The 21,209-nt window shown below is 44.5% G+C and overlaps 1 protein-coding gene across 1 annotated transcript in view; it reads right to left on the reverse strand.

The window, feature by feature from the left end:
* Positions 1 to 8,526: 8,526 nt before the first annotated feature.
* Positions 8,527 to 21,209, reverse strand: part of PCP4 (Purkinje cell protein 4) — a 48,893-nt gene continuing 36,210 nt past the window's right edge. Inside the window, exon 3 of the mRNA XM_032101090.1 lies at positions 8,527 to 10,560. Within this exon, the coding sequence (XP_031956981.1) occupies positions 10,433 to 10,560 (128 nt within the window). The 3' untranslated portion in view covers positions 8,527 to 10,432. The remainder of the gene's footprint in view (positions 10,561 to 21,209) is intronic.

Raw genomic sequence — 21,209 nt, forward strand, 5'->3', positions numbered from 1 at the left:
CAGTGATCAGGCTGTGGCAGTGCCAGGCTGTAGCAATGAGCTCCTTTTCCTTCTTTTCAGGTTAGAGGAAGAAAGATCCTGTAAAAATTGTCAGTTTCTCAATTATGATTCCCAACTAATTTTTGACTGCAGAATGAAAATCCCTAAATTGCCATGAAGTCATAAATACCCTGGGTTATATAATACAGCCTCATATCCTCATTAAAAGTGATGTCTTCAGTGTCATTTACTAATTCCTCATTTTCTCCCAACTCTGGTGAAAACTGCCTTGCAAGGAGCCCACCTCCAGCACCCGGCCCCTGTCCTTGAGGGATTTCTTGGATGTGCTTCCAAATCTCCATTAACTGTGACTTTCCAGTCTATTAACTATTTGCCTCTGGTACCCCATGAGCATTTCTAACATAAACCCTGCTGCAGTGAATGTGGATGCTCTATATAAATAAAGAAGGAGCAGTGGATTGGATCAGCTCCATCTGGGAATGGGATAAACTCCTCTCTATCTCAGGACCAAACTGAGGTGATTTTGCTGCAGAAGGAGGCTGGACACTTTCAAGGGTTGGAAGCCAGATTAAAGCCTGAGGAAGGGCCTAAATAAGCGTGGGTCAGCTTGGTCTGCTGTCCAAAAAAGGGAATTTCAGCACCAGGAAAAGGTCCTGTTCCTCCCGAGTTCCTCCAAACTCTCTTTGCAGGCAATTCCTGCCCAGCAGATAATAGATGCTGATCTGTAACCAGACAGAATTTGTTTGGCTGTGTTTCTGATGCAACAGACAGATCAAAAAACAATCAGATGTCACTGCAGCTATATTTACAAATGGATGGCTAATAACTGGAAGCTGGTGCAAATTAAGTCAGATTTATTTTGCTTTAGGTGAGAGCTTGTTAATAACAGCAAAATGCACGAGGAACAGAGGCTCTGCTAAATCTCCCTGCTTGGCAGAAGCCTCATCCATCACGGAATTGCTGCAGTTGAATATGGCACATTTACACAGTCTGTGAAAGATTTGCAAAAGCACCCAGGGGATTAAAGTGCACGAGTGCCAATGACTTTAAATGGTACTTGCTTTTGCAAATTTCATCCCCTGAGACTTCAGTAAACCTAATAATGCACAAAAATACAGTCTGAAGTGAAAGCCAGCTTTACATAAGCTTGGCAAGTCTTGTTTTTGTTTTAATTTGACTATTTTAAGGGGAAAACAAAAATGAGTGCTTTTTTTTTTTTTTTTTTTTAAGAAACTATCGACTGGAAAGTAGGTTTTATAACAATGCTTACTTAACTCCTAGGCTCACAGGTACAAAGGTTCCTAACAGCCAACAGATCAGATGTATTTTTTCGGTGGGAATCAACAGGTTTTATGTCAGAGAACAGACAGGCAAAAGGAATTAAGTGGCCTTGACTAATCATCTCACCTAAAGAATATCGCTGCTGACAGAGCACAGGAAAAGGGAGTTACAAGAGGGAACAGAACAGCCTAAAGCACACAAACAAAAGTAACCTTTTAAAGCTGATTTGCATCAGAGGCTGTGGACCATTGTCTAAAAATACTGATGTTGACTCCAGCAACCCAATCGAGCCTTATGCAGTGTATCAGGAGAAAAGCCATTCAGCTGGGAATGCCTTAGCGAGAAGCAGCAGGAAAATTGAGAGTGAAATTCGGTTGCTAGGACAAAGAACAAGCAATCCAAGTGTGTGCCTGCTCATGCCACGATAACTAAGGCATGCCCTGAAAGACTGGAAGAGCTGAGAAACCAAACTTTCAGTGTACATGAGCCTCCCCTGGCCATGTGGTTTTATATTCCTGAGCTGCAAAACATTTTTCAGTGGCGTTTTGCAAGTCCCAGATCCATCACCTGCATATTGTCAGCTATTTCCAGGGCAGAGAGGTAGAAGGACACTCCAGAAGTGGCAAGCAGGGGATGTCTTCAAGGTTTTCTGATGAATTATCCTTTTGGATGAAGCAGTGCCTTCCAGACCCACAGAGCGTGGCCTGCTTTGTTCATATATCACAATTTCTCTCAGGTCTGGCTGGGTGGGAACACTGCACAACTCACCAAAGCAGCCCAAGGGCTTCCCCCCTGTGCCTGCAGAGTCACAGAATCCCAGAATCATCTAGGTTGGAAAAACCTCCAAGAATGAGTCCACCTTGTGACCCATCCCCACCTTGTCACCAGCCCAGAGCACGGAGTGCCACATCCTTGGACACTTCCAGGGATGGGGACTCCACTGCCACCCTGAACAGCCTGTTCCAATATTTAACAATCCTTTCCGTTGGAAGACCTGAATTTCAGAGGAAATTCCTCCTGATGCCCAGCCTGAACCTCCCCTGGCACAGCTTGAAGCACCCTGAACTCCCCAGCAAGGGAAGCTGAGCTCCAGTGAACTCTCAGCCACGGGGTGATAAATTTTGTGGTGATAACTCTGAGCACCAGGAGTGGGGAAGCAGCTCCAGGACTTGTATCTCACCTTTATGGAGCACACCCTCCCTCGTGCTGCAGCCCTGCAGCCCTGCAGCCCTGCAGTGAGGTGGCACCTGAGGAAAATCAAATTCCTGGGCAGGAACAAAGTGTTTGGTGCTGGTACACCCAGGGTGCTGTGCATGTGAGTCCGAGCTCTGACTGTGCACTGGCACCGAAGGAAATGCTGTGCAGATAAAAAAGGGATGTTTACCATTTTGGGGTTTGTTTCCTCAAAGGAGAATTAACTGTTTCTGTGCAGGCAAAAAAAAAAAAATGTCATCGAGAGAATTTCCCTCCTCGCTGGATACTTTCAGGATTTCCTTTATTCTTTTACTTTTTGCTTTGTTGCTAGTCCTTGAAGCTTTGGCAGCTCTAAACTAAAAATGCTATGAAAAATTAGTACTATTGCCTACAAAGCTTGCAGGATTACAGTTTCAATGTGCAGCATAGAATCAAGATAATGGACTTTTAATTCAGATGACAGGCACGAACTCGTGTACATCTGTGAGAGCAGAGCAAAAGCAGGTAGCTCTCTGATGCCAAGGAAACTTATATTAATGGAAAATGCTTCTATGAAAGGACCATTAACTTCTTCTGTATAAAAGTATGAAGAATATGATGCATAATCCATGCTTTCCCCTTGTGGGCATCCACACAGCAGTTCTGAAAAAGAGCAGAAATAGAGGAGCTAATCATCCATCTTTTTGCTATGCAGTAGATGTCAATAAACTGGAGTTTGTGTTCCATTCCACTAAAATCCCAATGTCCCAGGCAATAACCTGTCTTTCAATAAACCCAGGGCTAATGTCCACTGAGATGTGAGCTAATGCAGAGTGGAAAATGACTTCTCTGTTTACCTACATCCAAATTGCATTTTATTCATTTTCATTTACCAGATAAAAACAATTGATTGCTTTGACTTATCCTTTGTAAAGAAAAGGCCTTTGTGAACAGAGCAACATCGATGGCCCAGGAATTCCAGGGGAATAAAATTGCTTCCCCTGCGAACAAAACGCGTTTAATTCCTCCACAGATGATGTCTCCCAAGTCACTTTTTAAGCCCTCGGTGCAAGAGGTGTTTTGGGTGCTCTCCAGTAGGCACCATATGTCAGGGGGAAGTCTAGAGGGCAAACTGTAGGCTGACTGATCGAACAGTGAGACTTTTATTTTTAACTCTGCCAGAATTTACACGGCCCAGCTGTGATCCTCAGCTGCCTGCCTCCAGCCTTGCATAACTCGGGCTCGCTGCAGCGCCCCAGCGCTGGCACTGCTGCCCAGGAATCCCTGAAGACAGCACCACGCTGCCTGGTTTTACATAACTGAAGGGGAAATCTCTAAGCAATTCATGCCATCACCACGAGAGTGAGTGGGAAATGAAGAGCTCCAGCTCCTCGGCATCAGGCAATCACCGCCCTTCCCTGCCACCCCTCCCGCTCCGCCCACCCTTCCTGCCAGCGTTCTCTGCCCACACCCTTTGCCTCCTCCTTAAAGCGCTCTTATTACATCTGTCCCCTTCACCTTTTCTAAAACCCTTCCCTTTCCACTACAGAAATCCCCTTCCCTGCTCCCAGGCTCTGCTGACATCTCCCACCATTCACTCCATCCTCTTCCCTGACAAGTGGTACCCGATGCTGGGGCTGGCTCTGCGCTTTAGGGCAGGATGTTGACTCCACAGCCCAGTGCCTGCTCAGCTCAAAGCTCTAATGCTGATGCCTATTTTTGGCCTTTTTTGCTGGTGTTTCGGCAATGAGATTTGCCTGTTCTGGTAGCTCAGCCAGGCAGGCAGGTGTGTGCCCCCATCAGCCTCTGAAAGATAGCTCCACCTCAAGGTTTGCAGGATTGGTCTGAATTTTGTCAAAATAGGTGGTAATGAGAGATTTGACACAAACAGAACAGTCCTACAAAGGGCACTGGTATATCCCCATGTGACCCTAAAGTGGGGACCAGACACTGCATCCATCCCCTGGGCAGAGGTGGGAAAGTGGGATGGCACCAGCCCTGGGCAGGGGCACGGCACAGCAGGGACATGTCCAGAAATGTCCCTGGTGCCAAGGGGAGACAATTTGCTGCCACTACAACTGGGTTTGGCCACAGCAGGAGGAGGGTGACAGCCCATGGCACACAAAGGAAAGTGTCACTGTGGCTTGTGTGTATGATCTGAACCATCTTAACGTGTTTTGGAGAGATCACAGAGTCATGGACTGGTTTGGGTTGAAAGGGACATTAAAGCTCATCCAGTGCCACTCCTGCCATGGGCAGGGACACCTTCTGCTGTCCCAGGCTGCTCCCAGCCCCGTCCATCCCAGCTTTGGACACTGCCAGGGATTCAGGGGCAGCCCCAGCTGCTCTGGGCACCCTGTGCCAGGGCCTCCCCACTCTCATAGGGAAGAATTTTTTCCTACTATCCAATCTAAACCTGCTGTCTTTCAGTTTGAAGCCATTCCCCCTTGTCCTGTCACCAGCTGCTCTCGTGATGCCAGGCTTCTGGAAACCTGACAATTTTCCCCTTGCTGTAGTAATTATTGTTTCTGTTATTAATCATCACCATCATCTGCTGGTTATATTTTTTTTTCCAATAATTCACTCTATTAAATGCAGGCTTGGCTCCCAACAAGAAATTACAATGGTTCAAGGGATACAGGGATTTAATTTTGCCAAGATCTGCAAACCAAGCACAGAAAGTCACTGTACTTTGTGTACTTGATGAGGCCAACAGATCATGTGCTCACACCCCCTCCCTTTGTCACATTAGTCCTGAAGACTTCTACAGGAATATTCATGCTGGAAACTACCACTGAATGTGAGTAATAGTATCAGTTTGGCCTTTGTGAAAAGATCATTAAATCACAACGCACTGAGAAGGGACAAGAGTCCTCAGGCTTATTTCGAGAGCTATTTTTAGCCGTGGATATGAAGACTTTTCTTATCAAATAATTAGTCATCACCAGTAAAGGCAAGTTAACTTTTCAGAATAAAATAGGAAGTCATTGAAACCTTTTCTGAGTTTCCAAAAAAGGTTGATTTAGAGATCATTGAAGCCTCTGCACCTGACTGTAATTATTTAGTAACAAAATGGGAAAGCACAAAAAAAATAATTGAAACTATCACAATTCCTGCGTTAGTTGAAGGACAAAGTGCTGCAGATAAAGACATTTACCCAGATTTCTGTGTCATCCCAATACTGCAGAGGTGCAAGGGGACTGTAAAACTAAAAAAGGTGTTTTACAGCCAGAGTAGTCCCTTGCAGAAAAAAAAGGTGAAATCCTGACCAGCCAGAGAGATCACAGAGAGGCTCCATATTCATGAGAAATGATGTTCTGACTACAAGCCAGCAAAATAATGCTGCCACAAAAAATGCCAAAAGCCATGTAAATTTGTGGTGAGGGGCTCGTCACTTGTAAAATAGTGGAGATAATTATGCTGCTGTGCCTGGCACTGGGTACATTTCATCTGGATTGGCTGCATTTCATTCCAGGCACACAGATAAATTGGCAGAGTTCAAAGGAGAGTAACAAAAAATAATGAAAAGGGTTGAAAAGGAGACCTCCAAGATAAGATTAGGGAAACTGGGTATAGCTGGACTGGAACAAATTAATCTAAAGGGCAGGAGGGAGGATTTAGGTTTTAAGTACAAACCAACCTTTATAGCTTTAAGAAAAGTTCAGCCATGGAACAAGCTGCCAAGGAAGGTTTTAGCCTCACCATCACTAGATATACTAAAAGGCAGGAGACCATCTGTCAGGGAGAGTTTAGGGATTAAAAAAAAAGAGGCAGAAAAAAAGCACTGCCACAATTTAAGAGTTGAGCTAAATAACCCATTCGTGACTAGACTTTAATGGATTAGAAGTGGCATAGCTTCTCTTTTGAGGGGAAGTTCCTGCATCTTTCCACTCTGAAGATTGTCTTGATCATAGAAACCAATACAAGGGATTTCTGCTGTTTTCAGACTGAGAAGGATATTTGCATTTAAATGCTTCCAGGAGATAGATGTCTAAATATTAATTTAATCATATTGATAGTACACTCTGCTTTTTTCCCATCAGGCTTTGAACACTTGTGTGGAGCGAATATTGGAAAAAAGAATTACAGAATCATGGAATATCCTGAGTGGGAAGAGACCCACAGGGATCATCAAAGTCCAGCTCCTGGCCCTGCACAGACATCCCAAAATCACACCCTGTGCCCGAGAGTGTTGTCCAAACACTCCTGGAGCTCTGGCAGCCTCGGGGCCGTGCCCATTCCCTGGGGAGCCTGTATAATAAATTGTCACCTCACTTGTTTTTCTGTGGGACCCTTTGTTCCCACACCTCTTAGGCTCTTCAAGAGGCACTCAAGGCAGTCCTGTTTAAACTTCTGGAAAATCCAGGTGCCCCTGGGTTACCATCACCCACCTGCTTACTTCACCAGCAGCAGGTTTGTGAATCACAGCTGCCACGTGGCTGGCAGTGATGTATTGTGGTTGTGTTACATCATATCATCATTTCTCTCTCAAGACCCTTAATGAAGTTGCTCTTTGGAAATCTCTGAATACTACTAGAGCGCTTTTAAGTAACATTTCTAAAATATGTTAATTATTTCCTCTGGCATTGAGGCCAGTGGGAGCAATGGTTTGAAGAAGGCAGATGTGTATCTGAGCTCCTCCACCAGCTCTGGGTGACCCTCGTGCAGTCCTGGTGATTTGTTGTTGTTAATTTGTTGTTACTAAGAGGGTCAGTTCAGATGGAATATTGGGCAGGAATTGTTCCCTGGGAGGGAGGGTGGGCAGGCCCTGGCACAGGGTGCCCAGAGCAGCTGGGGCTGCCCCTGGATCCCTGGTAGTGTCCAAGGCCAGGCTGGACACTGGGGCTTGGAGCAGCCTGGGATAGTGGATGTTCCCTTCCTATGGAAGAGGAGGTTGGAAGGAGATGAGCTTTAAGAACCCTTCCAACCCAACCCATTCCATGGCTTTATTCTATGATTCTGTGATTTTGCCAGGTTGCTCCAAACTCTGCCTGAGTTGTGGGAGCCTCTGCTCTGGGCATTAATCCAAGGCTCATTTCTACTTTCCGTAAAACCTCCACTTCCCCGCTTTCCCCACAGATTTGGCTTTGGCTTGTTTTTCTGTTTAACTTGACAGACTCCCCATTCTTTGCTGTTTTCCTCATGTGGGCATTCCTGTGCTTTGTGATGGCTTTTGGTTCCTTCTATTGGTCTCCCTTGTGCTGACTTCCACAGGTGATTTCACGGTCCAGGCATCGATGTGAACTAAGGATTTCAAAGGCTCAGGCAATTGTTCTGATCACTCAAGGTTACTCTCTTTTGGGATAATCTGGCAACAGTTTGGAGCAGAAGCAGTGTGAATATGTCTGGGGAGGGTGTGGGTGTTGGTGGTGGGAGCAATAACCCTGTTTCCTGCAAAATCTACTGCTCTGAATATTCTTCCGTGTTACCTATGGGAATTTTGGGGTTACCAGCACAGATACCCCCCTAATTTAAATCTTCCTTTCCATGACTTGGTTAATCACAGTTAGGCCGAGCTCAATGAGTGTCTGGAACTTAAAAAAACCACACTTGTACCTGGAATATTTAACTGTTCTCTTGCATCCATCCAGGTTAAATCAAACTCTTTGTCCTCACCTCAACGAAACCCAGAAAGGTCTTTGGGATAGCATGAGTTAGTGGTAAGACAAGAAATTAACAGCTGTCACTTTGGATATGGGCAAAGGATGAGTGAAGAGCAAGACTCAGGAGCAAGAAAGCTCTCCTGGCAACACGAAGTGAATCTGTGTGCAAACACATTTACATAAAAAGGAAATTGTCTGACAGAGGCAGTCACGATTATTCCAAATTTCATGCCAGATCACTGTTTCCTCATTATGTTTCAGTGTACATTAGGGCTGTGCCTGTAAGATGCACTCTGAACTCCACATTGAAGAGAAGCCCTGCTGCTGAAAGAGCCACAATTCATTTACTAACAGCCCCTGCTGCTGTGCTTCAATAATGTAATCATTTTCTGTATCCCAACCATATGATTATTCCTGTTGTGTAGGAAATTTAAGTCCAAGGAATGTCAGATCAAATATAAAAGCCTAGTGCTTACCCATAGTTTTTATTCAATTAAGTAGCCATTACAGAGCTCATGCTGTTTCAAATGACATAATGCAGAACACAAATGCAGTCTTTTATTACAAATGTATGTTCATCTAAACAAAATGGCACCAACACAACCCAAAGCCATGACAATTTTTAGATTATTATGCTTAGGCTATTATTATATGGTGAGCAGTCGCTGTGAAACACAATTGGGGGAACTGGGGCCTCCACAAACCACACTTGGAGCACAGCAGCGCTGTTATTTGAGGTTTATTTGTGAAATTCTTAAATGCAAAGGAACAGTGCTGCTTAAAAAAAATAATGAAAGCACTGAGCTGCAGCTTGGAGGATGATGCTGACTTTGCAGGTGACGAGTGGGAAAGTAATGCCTAGGGCCAGGACCTGACACAGAGAGAGGTGCCACAGGCAGGGTCTGGGCAGCATGTAGATGTTTACCCCCAAAGTAGGTTCTAAAATGCCCTGTCCCTTCCCACCCAGCCTCAAGCACCTCACAAGTCATGTTTGCACCAGCTTTCTTCACTGCCCACAGGATTTCCCCTGCTCAGCATCCCTGAGGGCTGCCCATAACCAGCACAGGGCCAGAGCTCCTGACAACACCACGGAAATGATGCCCAGCACCACAAGTGCCTTAACCTGCAGAAGGATGAGGGCTTTTCCCTTGTAATCCCACAGCTCTGCACCTCTCCAGCATTGCTGCTCTGGTGGGCTCCCGTGGGAAGGGCAGGAGATCCCTCCTTTCCCTCCATTCCTGCCCCCTGCTCATGGCTTTCTGCTTAAAGGTGACTAATGATGCACTTGTCCCTTGCCCTGGTGATCAAACACTCCTGAGGAAGGTGGGAGAGGAAGGAAAGAATCCCCCTGGGCAGAACTGGGAACGACACCTGGATCTCTTCCCCCTGAAGGAGGGAAAGGCAGGCAGGCTGTCACCACTCACTTCCCAATTTAGGACACATCGCTGTAGCTGCTTTTTGTTGATCCAAAGCTGGGCTAACACAGTGATAAAGGGGCTCACAGTTGAATACAGAACAGGGCAAATGGGCACAGGAAGCCTGTTAGGATTTACTCCTCAAATATGGAAAATAATATGGAAATAGACAGATGGCACAGAAATAGTTGCTGATTATGCAGAGGACTGAAAAAATGCATCCATAAACAGAGTTTAGATGGTCAGTTTCTATTTTTACAGACAAAAATCAATCCCAAACTTCCAAAGGTGTTTTGTGTCTGGTTTATTATTTTCTTTCCATAACAGTCAATGTGGTCCAAGATCTCTGAATGTTATCATGCAAAGAAGGACAATTTCCCCACTCAAACCACTTTATTGACACTCTTGCAAGACAGAAATAAACCACTCCCTGCTTCCTACACCCCTCATGCCAGCTTCTGTCTGCAACTTTTTCTTTTTTTTTTTAACTTTCAGCTCATTACGAGAAAGTAGTTTGATTTTCACATTTTGCTGGCAGCTGGAATTCTCCAAATGAGGGAAGCAGGGCTGAGATGCATCTATCTCATCCCTCATCAAAAAATCCCTGCAACATACGGTGCTGTTATGACTCCGAGCTTTACATGGAGAGGGAAACAGGCATCTGGGCTGGGTTCATCATTTGTAATGCTGCACTTGCTGGATTAATATGGAAAGACAGATGAAGGCAGACACTTTAATTACTTCACCCTAACTTTTTATTACAACATCAAGTAAAATGGTGAGTTACAGAGGATAATGGGCGTGAAACATCTGGGATGAAGTCGCACACAAGCTCATGGGTTGTTATCTGCCAATGGGGTTTTAAATATTGATAATTTCTGTACATGCATCTTTGTGTTATTTCTGATATTCTTGATAAATCATCTCAGGATTACTTTGTTTTATGCTGTGAGGTAGCTACTAGGACTGGGACCCCGCTTTTTTCTTCTGGAATTTTCTGAACTGGGACTGTATCGCCACGGCCGCCCGCTCTGTCTCTGGCGCGTCCATGTCTATGTCAAACTCCTCTTGAACCTTCTTTTGCCCATCTGCTCAAAAGAAACAGAACAAAAACATCAGCAGGTTTTTCAGACAGGGATAATCACTGGACAGCACAGGTGGAAAATTCTGTTTCTTCATAGACACAGCCATGTCAACAGGGAGCAGATTCAGGGAAAAAACCTGGGACAAGTTTCATCAAACCCCTCCCAGTGACGGAGTTTGTGTCAGACTGTGGGGAGCTGGGCACTAAGGAGTGGCATCCCAAGGCTGCTCAGCACTCATCCAGCACCTGGGCAAGTGCCCCCCAGCCCAGGGAGCCAACGGTGAGGGATGGAAGGACTCTTCTGTGCCACCCTGCAGGGAGAACTTAAAGGACTTTTCCAACTTAAATGATTCGACGATTCTGTGTTTCCTCTAAAAAAAAAGGCAGCTTAAAATATTTTAAAGTAGAGGGATTAAGACCCTGTTCTTACCACACCTCCAACATGAGAGGAAGAATACTTCCTAAGATACTTCCTAAGGCTAATTTCCATCCTTCTCACTCGCTTCCTGCCTCATCCCTTCCAACACACACTGCTCTTCCTCTTTGAATCATTTATGTCCAATCTCCCCAGCACTGCACTGCTTCCCTCACTTCTCTCCAGGCCCTGCTGTTGTCTTTCATCCTCAATCCTTGGCTCTCTGCCTTCCTTTATTCCCAGGCCTCAGCTTTCCCTTCAGCTGCATTCAGCCTCCACGTGGACAACCTAGCTGACTGCTGAATTTTCCTTCACCCACCTACAAGTTAAAAGTGCAGGCCTGGGAAAATTCCTGCCCTTGTTGCAAAGATAACCCTAAACTGCCTGGACTGAGTTAGTGGGGACACACATTTACCCCACTAACCTCATCACAGCACGGAGTTTTTCACCATAACCTTGTTTGTTAAACTCACTTCTGTAACTGTTGTGTCCCAGCCTGCAGTGAGCGTCACTCCAGGAGTCTGCAGGGAGCTCTACTTAACAGCAGTTGGGGGAATCCACCCATTTTGAACCACTTTGCTTTTAATTCTTGACATTAATACCACCAGGATGCTCATCCCCAAGTACTGTTCATGCAAATAAAGGCAACACTTTCCATGTATTATTAAAATGAAAAGAAACTTAACCCCCATTGTCTCTGTCCTTCACAGCAGAGAACAGGGATGCCATCCCATGACTTCAGCATGAGTCTTGCAGTAGTTCTTGCTTGTGCTTCTTGCTCTTACTCAGAACTTAACTTTTGTGTTCATTTCCCATGGACCACTCTAAACTGAGCAAATATTTAAAGGGAAGGTTTTGCAATATTCCATATTGATTTAACTACAACCAAATAAATGCAGCTATGCTAACGTAACGGAAATGTTCACTTAATATTTTGTTTTACTTAGAAGAACATTGAAGAAGAAAGATGAATGGAAGAAGAAAGAGAAAATCTTGATGAGAAGAACAGCTTGAGAGCTCACCAAAAGTTTGATTATACAAGCTAATGAAAAGCTAAGCTATCAAAACAAAGATTTTTGTGGAGGCAATCAATCCATTAACTTTATGTCATTAAATCACAGAATCATGTCATTAAATCCAAGAATCTGCACGGTTTGTGTAACTATTCAAGCAATACAACCACCCTAAGTACAGAAATACAATTGTAGTTGATTTTCCGTGGGGAAAGGGACGTGAAGGTTGGAAGTGACACAGCCAAGGAGAAATCTGAATGGATTTTGATTTGGTATTTATGGGTTAAAGGCAACCTAACAGCAAAAGTGGAGTCTATCCATTGATTTCAGTGTATTAATTACTGTCCTTTGGAAATGCCAGTTGGGAAAACCAGATGGGTGGATGAATAGACACAATTGGGTTTGTACCTCTTGATGAAATCTGGCTTGTACAGCTCATTTCCTATTACAGCCAAGTTTTAGCACTATCTTAACTTGCAACAGTGACTCAGCAATCTCACGTTAAATTAAGACTTAAGAAAATGCAGCATTTAGAGTAATTTGTCTCTAGAATTTCCAGGTCACCTTAATTTTTGCTTGATGGCATCATCACTGCCTTAAAATCAACTGTAATACAATAATTTACAATTATCTTAAGGTTTGACTTTTACTTTTTTTGACCCATTCTTGTTGAGAGATCAAAACCAAAATTCCATGTGAACTCTTTCTATATTCCTATTTTCCTATCACCACAGAGAAATGGTAGGATGAGAAGTTTTCAGCCATGACAGACTTGTAATTAAGAAATTAGAAGTGTTCAAAAGGTCCAAGACATTTACATGAATAATGAAGAAATTCAGCATTAGCAGATGGTATGGAAATATAAATATAATGATTACACGTATATGCATAATATAAATTATAAAACAAAACATGTGGAATCTATATATAATGTAATAGACATACCTGTATCATTTTCTTTCTCCCTATGTCCATATTTCACTTTTTTTATACATGTATGGTTCATCCACATTTGAATACATAGAGAATATATATTTATATATATATATAATTGCATAGACGTATTTGCTTAAAGAGTTGAAGTCCTATGTTAAACTGAAAAGAGCTGGATTGGGTATTTCCCCAATTTCGGGAATGGATTTTCTTGGAGTTCTCCCCAAACCATTTTCTATTGATACCTGTCACAACACAGATACTTTAACAGATGGATTTTCAATCTGGAGAGAAAATTCAGTGGGGTGTCAGCTCGGGCTTTGTCTAAGGGAGAAAGATTTTAGTTTTTACCTGATTTTAGCTCTCCTAAAAACAGCCCAGTGATTTAAAAAGTATCACACCCTGCAAACTACATGATTTTACTGGTTAGGAGCAGGAGCTCCAACTCCCTCGTGACAGGGGAGACAAAACCAGGTGATCTTTAAGGTCCCTTCCAACCCACACCATTCTACAATTCCATGAATTAAGAATTAACCAATTAATTACTATGAAAAGCCAGCCTGGGCTCAGGACCTGCACAGACCAGAACTCACCTCACTGCACTGATAAAAGGACTAAGAGCCTTTTTGCACCTTTCCTGCTCCATATCCACCCATGCCACAGTACCTTTTACCTGTCAGTAGTTGTTCAAGTATCTCTAGTGTGCAGGCTCTTGGATTTGAATCCTCAAATCATTCAATTTCTGCAGAGAGCTGAAAGCAAGCCCGTAGAAATGTCCCTCTTTCATGCCCTGTCTCCCACTCCTGGTTTTCCTTTAGCTCAGAAATGGTCTGAAAACCCAGGAAATTCTGGCTCTCAGCAGGCCAGAGCACAGGTTATACTCCTGGACTTGCTGTTTTCATTCCTGCTGGCAGGGGCCAACCATTCTGATAATAAATAACCTTTTTCCAAGCTACCTTTATGTACTAATAAAGGTGGATCAGGATTCCCTCCCCATCCTCAGTCACACACAACCTTTTGTTGATATTTTCACTTTTTAAAATACATGAAGATTCCTTCCACATGGATATCTGAGGATCCCTGCACTACACCCACCCACATGAGGAAACTAGGGAAAACAAAACTGGTGTCAGTAGACTTAAACTCACAAGCTTCTCGTGATTTTACAGGATTCAGAGATGGTTGATAAGCCCTGGCCTGCACTTTCTGCTTTCTGAAGGGATCTGGTTTCATTAGCACCATAATAAATAACCCCCCTAACCTTTCCCACTAAACTCAGCTATTTCAAGGCTTTTCTTGAAAGATTTCTTCACACTTTGCTGGACTCCCACTCTTCTGAACACACCCTGACAAACAAGGGGAGTGAGTGCATGTCCCTGCTGAGTTCTGGTCACTGCCAACAGCGGAGGTGAACAATCCCATACCAACAGCTGTAGGCCATAACAAAAGGCTACATTATCCCATGAGTTTTCCAAAATCACCTAACATGGACGGGCTCTGGCGCCAACTGAGGCAAATCTGATCAGTGATGGGACAAATCTTGGAGCACAATATCAACTGCTTGCTGACAAGGGACACCCCAGACCCCAGCACCATTACACTGCAGGGCTGAAGTCGGAGACAATTTGCAGGGTACGGGTTTTCCCTCACCACAGGCAGCACTCATCCCAGCAGGAGAGCCTGAAACAGCAACTAATGAGCTGCTTTCCAAGTCTACCATCATTATGCACTGTTGCAACTGAAAAAAGATCTGTGTATTCCCTTTCCAGATGAAACACTCAGCATCAGAATGCTGTCTCCATGATCTGCTACAGCACCTCGTGACCCATGGCAAACACTGGATGGATAATGAAGCTGAAGGAAAACAATAAAAACTTACACACCAATCTACCCATCAAACTCTGAAGAAATGTGGTGCAAATATAATTATTCACAAATGTGCCTCCAGCTATTTCTTTCATTTACTTTTCAACTATAAAGTAAAATGAATTGTGACAATGCTGGGAAAAGGAAACACTGCTTATTCCATATGGGCCAAAAGTCTAAAGCAGTCTTTTGTGACATTTGAACACAGCCTAAACAGACTAGTCTTTCCCAAAACTGCTCAGGGAAGGAAAAAGGTTAGCAGGGTGGAAAAGGGGACTCAGTCTTTATTCTCAGAAATTCCCCATCTTCCAGATGAAACAGAAATTGCTCATCACATTCTGGAAAACCATTCAGCATGAAAAATGGCACGAGCTGAAGGCTCTAACTGGCATTTCCTGTCTCAGGTGCCATCCTCTGCCCCTGCTCACCTGGCTCACATCGAACAGGAATTATGGGACCAGACTGAAGATGGAATACACTTATAAAAATACTGCATTTTTCAGGGGCTAAACTGCAACGTTTGGGGAGATTAAATGGAGTGTGGGACAGAATCACAGTGCCCTGTAACAGGCCAGAAGCGGTATTTTGCCTCAGGCAGGATCATTACCTCCCACTGCTCCCAAGATTTTTCAAGCTGTGACAATCTTTACGCTGCTGCTCGGATCCCAAGCTATTACAACAGCCTGTCCAGTGAGGCAGAACAGCCCCGAAATAAAGAGGACCAAACTGGGCAGGAATCACATGGATGTTGACATCCATGTGGAGCATTATCTTTATGTGATGGGAAGAGTCATTTTATCTGACCAGAGTCCACAGAGCAACCAGCCAGCTCGAGAAAATGTGGATGCTCAGAGGTGTGGAGGCCACACTTAACTCCTCACAAGCAATAGTTTTAAAACCTCTGTGTTGATGTTGGCCATTCCTCCCCTCTGTATCTAATTGAGGGTGAGGAAGTAAAAGACTTGTTTTCTAGGGGAGTTATAGAATCACAGAATGGCCTGGGTTGGAAGAGGCCTTAAGAGGACATCCAGTTCCACCCTGCCACAGGCAGGGATACCTTCCACTACAGCAGGTTTCTCCAAGCCACATCCAGCCCGGCCTTGGACACTGCCAGCGATCCAGGGGCAGCCACAGCTGCTCTGGGCACCCTGTGCCGGGGTCTCACTGTGCTCACAGTAAAGAATTTCTTCTAATATCTAACCTAAACCTACTCTCTATCAGTTTGAAGCCATTACCCCTTGTACTTGTAAATAATCTCTCTCTTCCCAGCTCCTTCAGGCCCTGCAAGGCCACACTGAGCTCAGCCCAAAGCTTCTCCTCTCCAGGCTGAACAATCCCAGCTCTCGCAGCCTTTCCTCCCAGCAGAGCTGCTCCATCCCTCTGCTCATCCTGGTGCCTCCTCTGGCCTCTCTCCAGCAGCTCCACGTCCTCCCTGTGCTGGAGGCAGCAGAACCCCACCACCCTCCTGGCAGGGACTTGTGCAGAGCCACAAAGTCCCCCCTGAGCCTCCTCTGCTCCAGGCTGAGCCCCTTTCCCAGCTCCCTCAGCCGCCCCTGGGGCTCCAGCCCCTTCCCAGCTCCCTTCCCTGCCCTGGACACGCTCCAGCCCCTCCAGGGCTCTCCTGCAGGAGCCACAACTGGGCACAGCCCTCGAGGGGCCTCTCAGTGCCCAGCACAGAGGGACAATCCCTGCCCTGCTCCTGCTGGACACACAATTCCTGATCCAGCCCAGGGGCCATCAGCCTTCTTAGCCACCAACACTCAGCTTCTTCATTAATAAGCACAAAATTTTTCTCTAATTAGATTAGGAACAACAATAATTTTTCTTCCTGCTCATTAGAAGTGCTGCAGGGTGAGATGCTCGTTTTGTGACAAGGACTCCATCCCTACAGCTGTTCTCGTTTTGTCACTCCAAAATAAACCCAGACATTCCAGGGCCACCTTCCAGAGTCCAAGGCTCCCTGTTCTGTCAGGAGAGATGCACTCGATGGTGGGGAATTACAGCTTTCCACAAGGGGTTTTTGGTTTCGGTTATTTGAAGGTAGAAGATGCTGGGGAAATGGAAAGTCCAAACGGGAACCATCTCTGAAACAGAAAAGCAACCCCTGGAGCTCAGCAGTCTCCTGAGACTTCAAAAGCTCCATGTGGAAAAAAATAAAGGTTATCATTAATGGTAAGACTAAATGTAACAGCTGTTTTTATCTGAACTACACCAACTGGCCCCAGAATATCACTCAAAGCAAGCCAGGAATAATTAATATCATTTGATTCAACTGTAAATTACAATTTGGTATAAAGAACATAACCTTATTAGGCAACCAGAATCTTTTATTTTTCAAATTGACCTTTACTTTTGGAATATGGTGTTGCTATCTCGAACTCAAAAAATTAGTTTTGCTGTAGAAAATAATGGTTGTTCTTCTATAATTTTAGAAATGTTATTTCAGCATGAGGCTTTTGAAATGTCTGATTAATCTTTTTTTTTCCCTAGTTGTAATAATGTTTGAGAACAGGAATATTATTTCTGACACAAGATAAACGAAGTAGCACAAAAAATATGTACATTGGGGTAACATAATGGAACAGAAAGGAATAGCAATAAAATTCAGTTTACAGAAATTGCATTCTCCAGTAGACTGTAGCCAACTACAGATGAATAGATTTTGTTCAACAATTAATATAGAGACAAATATTGTTTTTCCTTAAATGCTAATATTATTTAAGCAATCATTCCTCATCTTCAAAATAATTAATGGATCACTGCCAGCCTTTTAAAATGGTTTACAAACATGTAACTGATGCATAGGTAGGTACATAACTCATGGGAAGTATTCTGGGAATGAAACTAATTCACACTGCCACTTGGAGATCAAACTTTCTGGAGTTTAACTGGGAACCTAGCAAATAAAAATGGCCATTTCAGCTCTATCATCTCATCTCTTACCAGCTAAAGCTGCGTCTGAGAAGTGCTAAACTGGCAAATTCAGTGGGAGCCTCTGGGAGCTGAAAGGAAATGGTGCTGGGGATCAAGTGCTGGCACTGTCACAGAATCTCAGTGTCCTGAGTTGGAAAGGACCCACAAGGACCATCGAGTCCAGCTCCTGCCAGGTCCCTCTGTCCCTGCAGAACGATGCCCCACCAGCAGGGATAACACACCCAGCCCTAGCCCAGCCTCTCCCCCAGGTCAGGATGCCAAGCTCCTCCTCACAAATTCAGCCCAGAGTTATGGGAGTCTCATTCTGCAGCTGCCCATGATCCCCAACGCCCCAGCCAAGTTTTAAATGGGAACTGTTACGACGCAGTTTTAATTTCCTCTGCCATTTCCAGTTCTCATTTCCCCAGTTAAACACTGTGCCTTTAACCAGCTTTGCTGTGGAAGGAGCTGCATTTCAGCAATGCATGAAGCAAGCTGCCCTCCTGACTCGCTTCTTGACTGCTTGATTAATATATGATCAGTTATTTCCCTATTATGGTAGCATCCAGGCACTCCCAGCCCGAGCTGGGAGCCCTAATGTGGTTACAAATGCAGAACAATAAATTCTTTCCCTTCCACCACCCCTCAGTGCTCTGACCTTTGCAAAAGTGTCTTCAGCAATAACGTTTAAAATAACAACGGGAGAACTTCCTCAGGGCTACCTCGACACCAGCACATTATCCGAGGCCCCAGCACAGCTCAGGCATCATCCACAGCTTCCCTAAATATGTGAGAGTCGGTGCAGCCACAGGCATGGCTGGGATTGTTCCAGACAGACTCTGCCGAGGGACTGTGATGGCAGAGTGTGGGACCCCTGGGGCGTTGAGGGAAAGAGAGTTTAGCCCTTTTGATTCAAGCCATGCTGCACCACTTTGCATCAAAACCATATAAAAGGCTCTAAACCCATTTTGTTTTCCAACAGACATGCTGCCCCCATCACTTCCAAACATTTTGCTGCTCCAGACTGCAAGGGAACTGCCTCAAAATGAGTTGGCACTCGCTGTTAATTGTGGGATGACGGACGGTACCTGAGAGCACTCACCAGGAAAACACGAAACAGAGGATTTTACCTTCCAGTGCGGCACTGTCTCCCTTGGCTTTGCTTTCCAGGGATGCTCCCTCACCCCACCACCCCCCTAAAGAGCAGCTGGGGAAGAAGCTCGCAGAAGTGGCAGCGATCACAACATGCCTCACAGGAGTGGCAGGAAAGGGGGATCAAATCCGTGCCTGACAAAGTGAAAAGAGCTGGGGAAGGTGGCACGGGTTACAGAGCAAAGCCTGTCAGTCACAAAAAGGAGAGGAGTCAATCAAAAGCACCATGATATGGAGTCATAAGATGTTTTTTTCCACACACAAAAAAGAGCAAGACTTTGCCCTGCTCATCTTCAAAGTGGAAAATAAGGGCATTTTCTTGGAGTCACTGGATACCAGCAGATCTGTTAGCAACTACTGAGAGCCTATTTTAAGTTTACAGGGTAATTTTAATAAAAACTGTTATACGAGCACTTGGAAAGTCACAGTGAGAAAACACTCTCCTCTTGTAAAATCCATCACAGGTTTTAATTACAAACGACTAAATCCCACACTCACAGGTGCAGAGCATAAGGTACAGGAACTGAGCTTTACCATTCAATATCACATTCTTAAGCAAAGGAGTTATTATAGAAGAAATTGTTCCTTGGGAGGGTGGTGAGGCCCTGGCACAGGGTGCCCAGAGAAGCTGTGGCTGCACCATCCCTGGAAGTGTCCAAGGCCGGGTTGGACAGGGCTTGGAGCAACCTGGGACAGTGGATGTTTCCTTCCTATGGAAGAGGTGGTTGGAACGAGATGAGCTTGAAGAACCCTTCCAATCCAAGCCACTCTATGATTCTATTTCAGTATCTCCTAAGCCTTGTAAATATTATCAGTATGAAGCACTCACTTTACTGCACAGATTAAGAGCAAGAAACAAACAACATTAATAATGGCCAAACAGTGCAGCTTTTATTTGCACAACCATGGGCATTGCTCTGTGCTGTGATAGGATAGTTAATTTAGCACAATTACATCCCCAAAAAAAGCCACTGCTTTAATATATGCACCATGTTTTTTTGACATCTTGCACTACCTGCCAGTTTGGGAATGTTTGTGGAGGCAGCCGGGCAATTATTGTGTAGAAGTGGAGCTTGTGAGGTTAAGAATGCCCAAGGAAGTATTTGGAGTCCTTTAGTGACAGAACAGAATTGTCACAGGGTAAAATCAGGCTAGGATGAACAAACCTGCTCTAAGACATTCTTTTGTTTGGCAAAAGAAAGTTTGTCACCCCTCCACAACACCAAATTCATCCCTTCAGGAGAGCCCTAGAGATGTGATGGATATAAAACGCAGGCTTCTGGAGCAGCTCCAAGGTAGTTCGCCCTGAGCAAAGACCAGGATACTCTAAAGGAAATCAATTTACCATGAAACTTGGCCTGCCAGTGGGTCTCACATGCTCCTGCATCACTTGGCTTTGTAACTTCTGCTCCAGCATCCACAAGTTCAGCCAGAGTGCTGGATAGATTTGGTCTGACCAGAAGTCTTACTGAATGTTCCACAGAATGAAATTTTCTCACACAAGGTACGGAATTTTAACATCTCTGACTCCTGAAAGCAGTCACCCAGCTGTAGTTTTCCACCGTAAAGCAAAGAAAACCTGTTGCAGGAGGGTTGGTTCTAGGAAATTTCCACTGCTTTTTTTTGCTTGGGCTGTTACCCGAACAGAATCATTAATTTGAGTTTACCGTGTCTCCACGGAACGCAAAAAGCCACATTCTGTGTTTATTTCCCCTGCAGGCTGGCTTGCTTAACTTTCTTAGGAAGAGAGGAGGGGCTCCTCAGGAGAATGTAGGATAACACTGAAACAGCAGCACTGGGAAGATAAATTAAGATCCAGTGGCAATGTGACTCTGAAAGAGGATGAGAAGGAATTATATGCTGGAGGGTATTGTCAGTGTGCTCCAGGCTGTCTTGCCCAAGAGCCACTCAGCCATGTTACGTGTTCTGCAGAAGCTCATTAAGCCAAATATTTCAAAACCAGATTCTAGGTAAAAAGCTCTGGCCAATTCCTAAGGCAAAAAAAAAAATTTCTTAATCTAACTTAGAATCATAAAATCATTTAGTTTGGAAAAGATCTTTAAGATCATCAAGTCCAGCTGTAAAGGAAGCCAAACTTGCAGGTGTTTAGAAAGACACCAATGGAGCAAAGCAAGGACTCCAAGGGTGCAATTCCAACATTAGTGGACAGCACAAATCTCACCCTTGAATCCCCTTCCTATACTGCTTAGTTCTCTATTAGTTATAAAGGCAGCTCAGAGGGACTGGTTCAGATGTAGATATTGTTCTTTAAGTGAGTTACATTGCCTGAGTCTGAGCGGTGCCTGAACTACACATTGTAGAATTTCAGATGAACACACTTATCTGCTAGTTCATGAGAAA

Source organism: Corvus moneduloides, chromosome 2, assembly GCF_009650955.1.
Source record: "Corvus moneduloides isolate bCorMon1 chromosome 2, bCorMon1.pri, whole genome shotgun sequence".
Taxonomy (NCBI): Eukaryota; Metazoa; Chordata; class Aves; order Passeriformes; family Corvidae; genus Corvus; species Corvus moneduloides.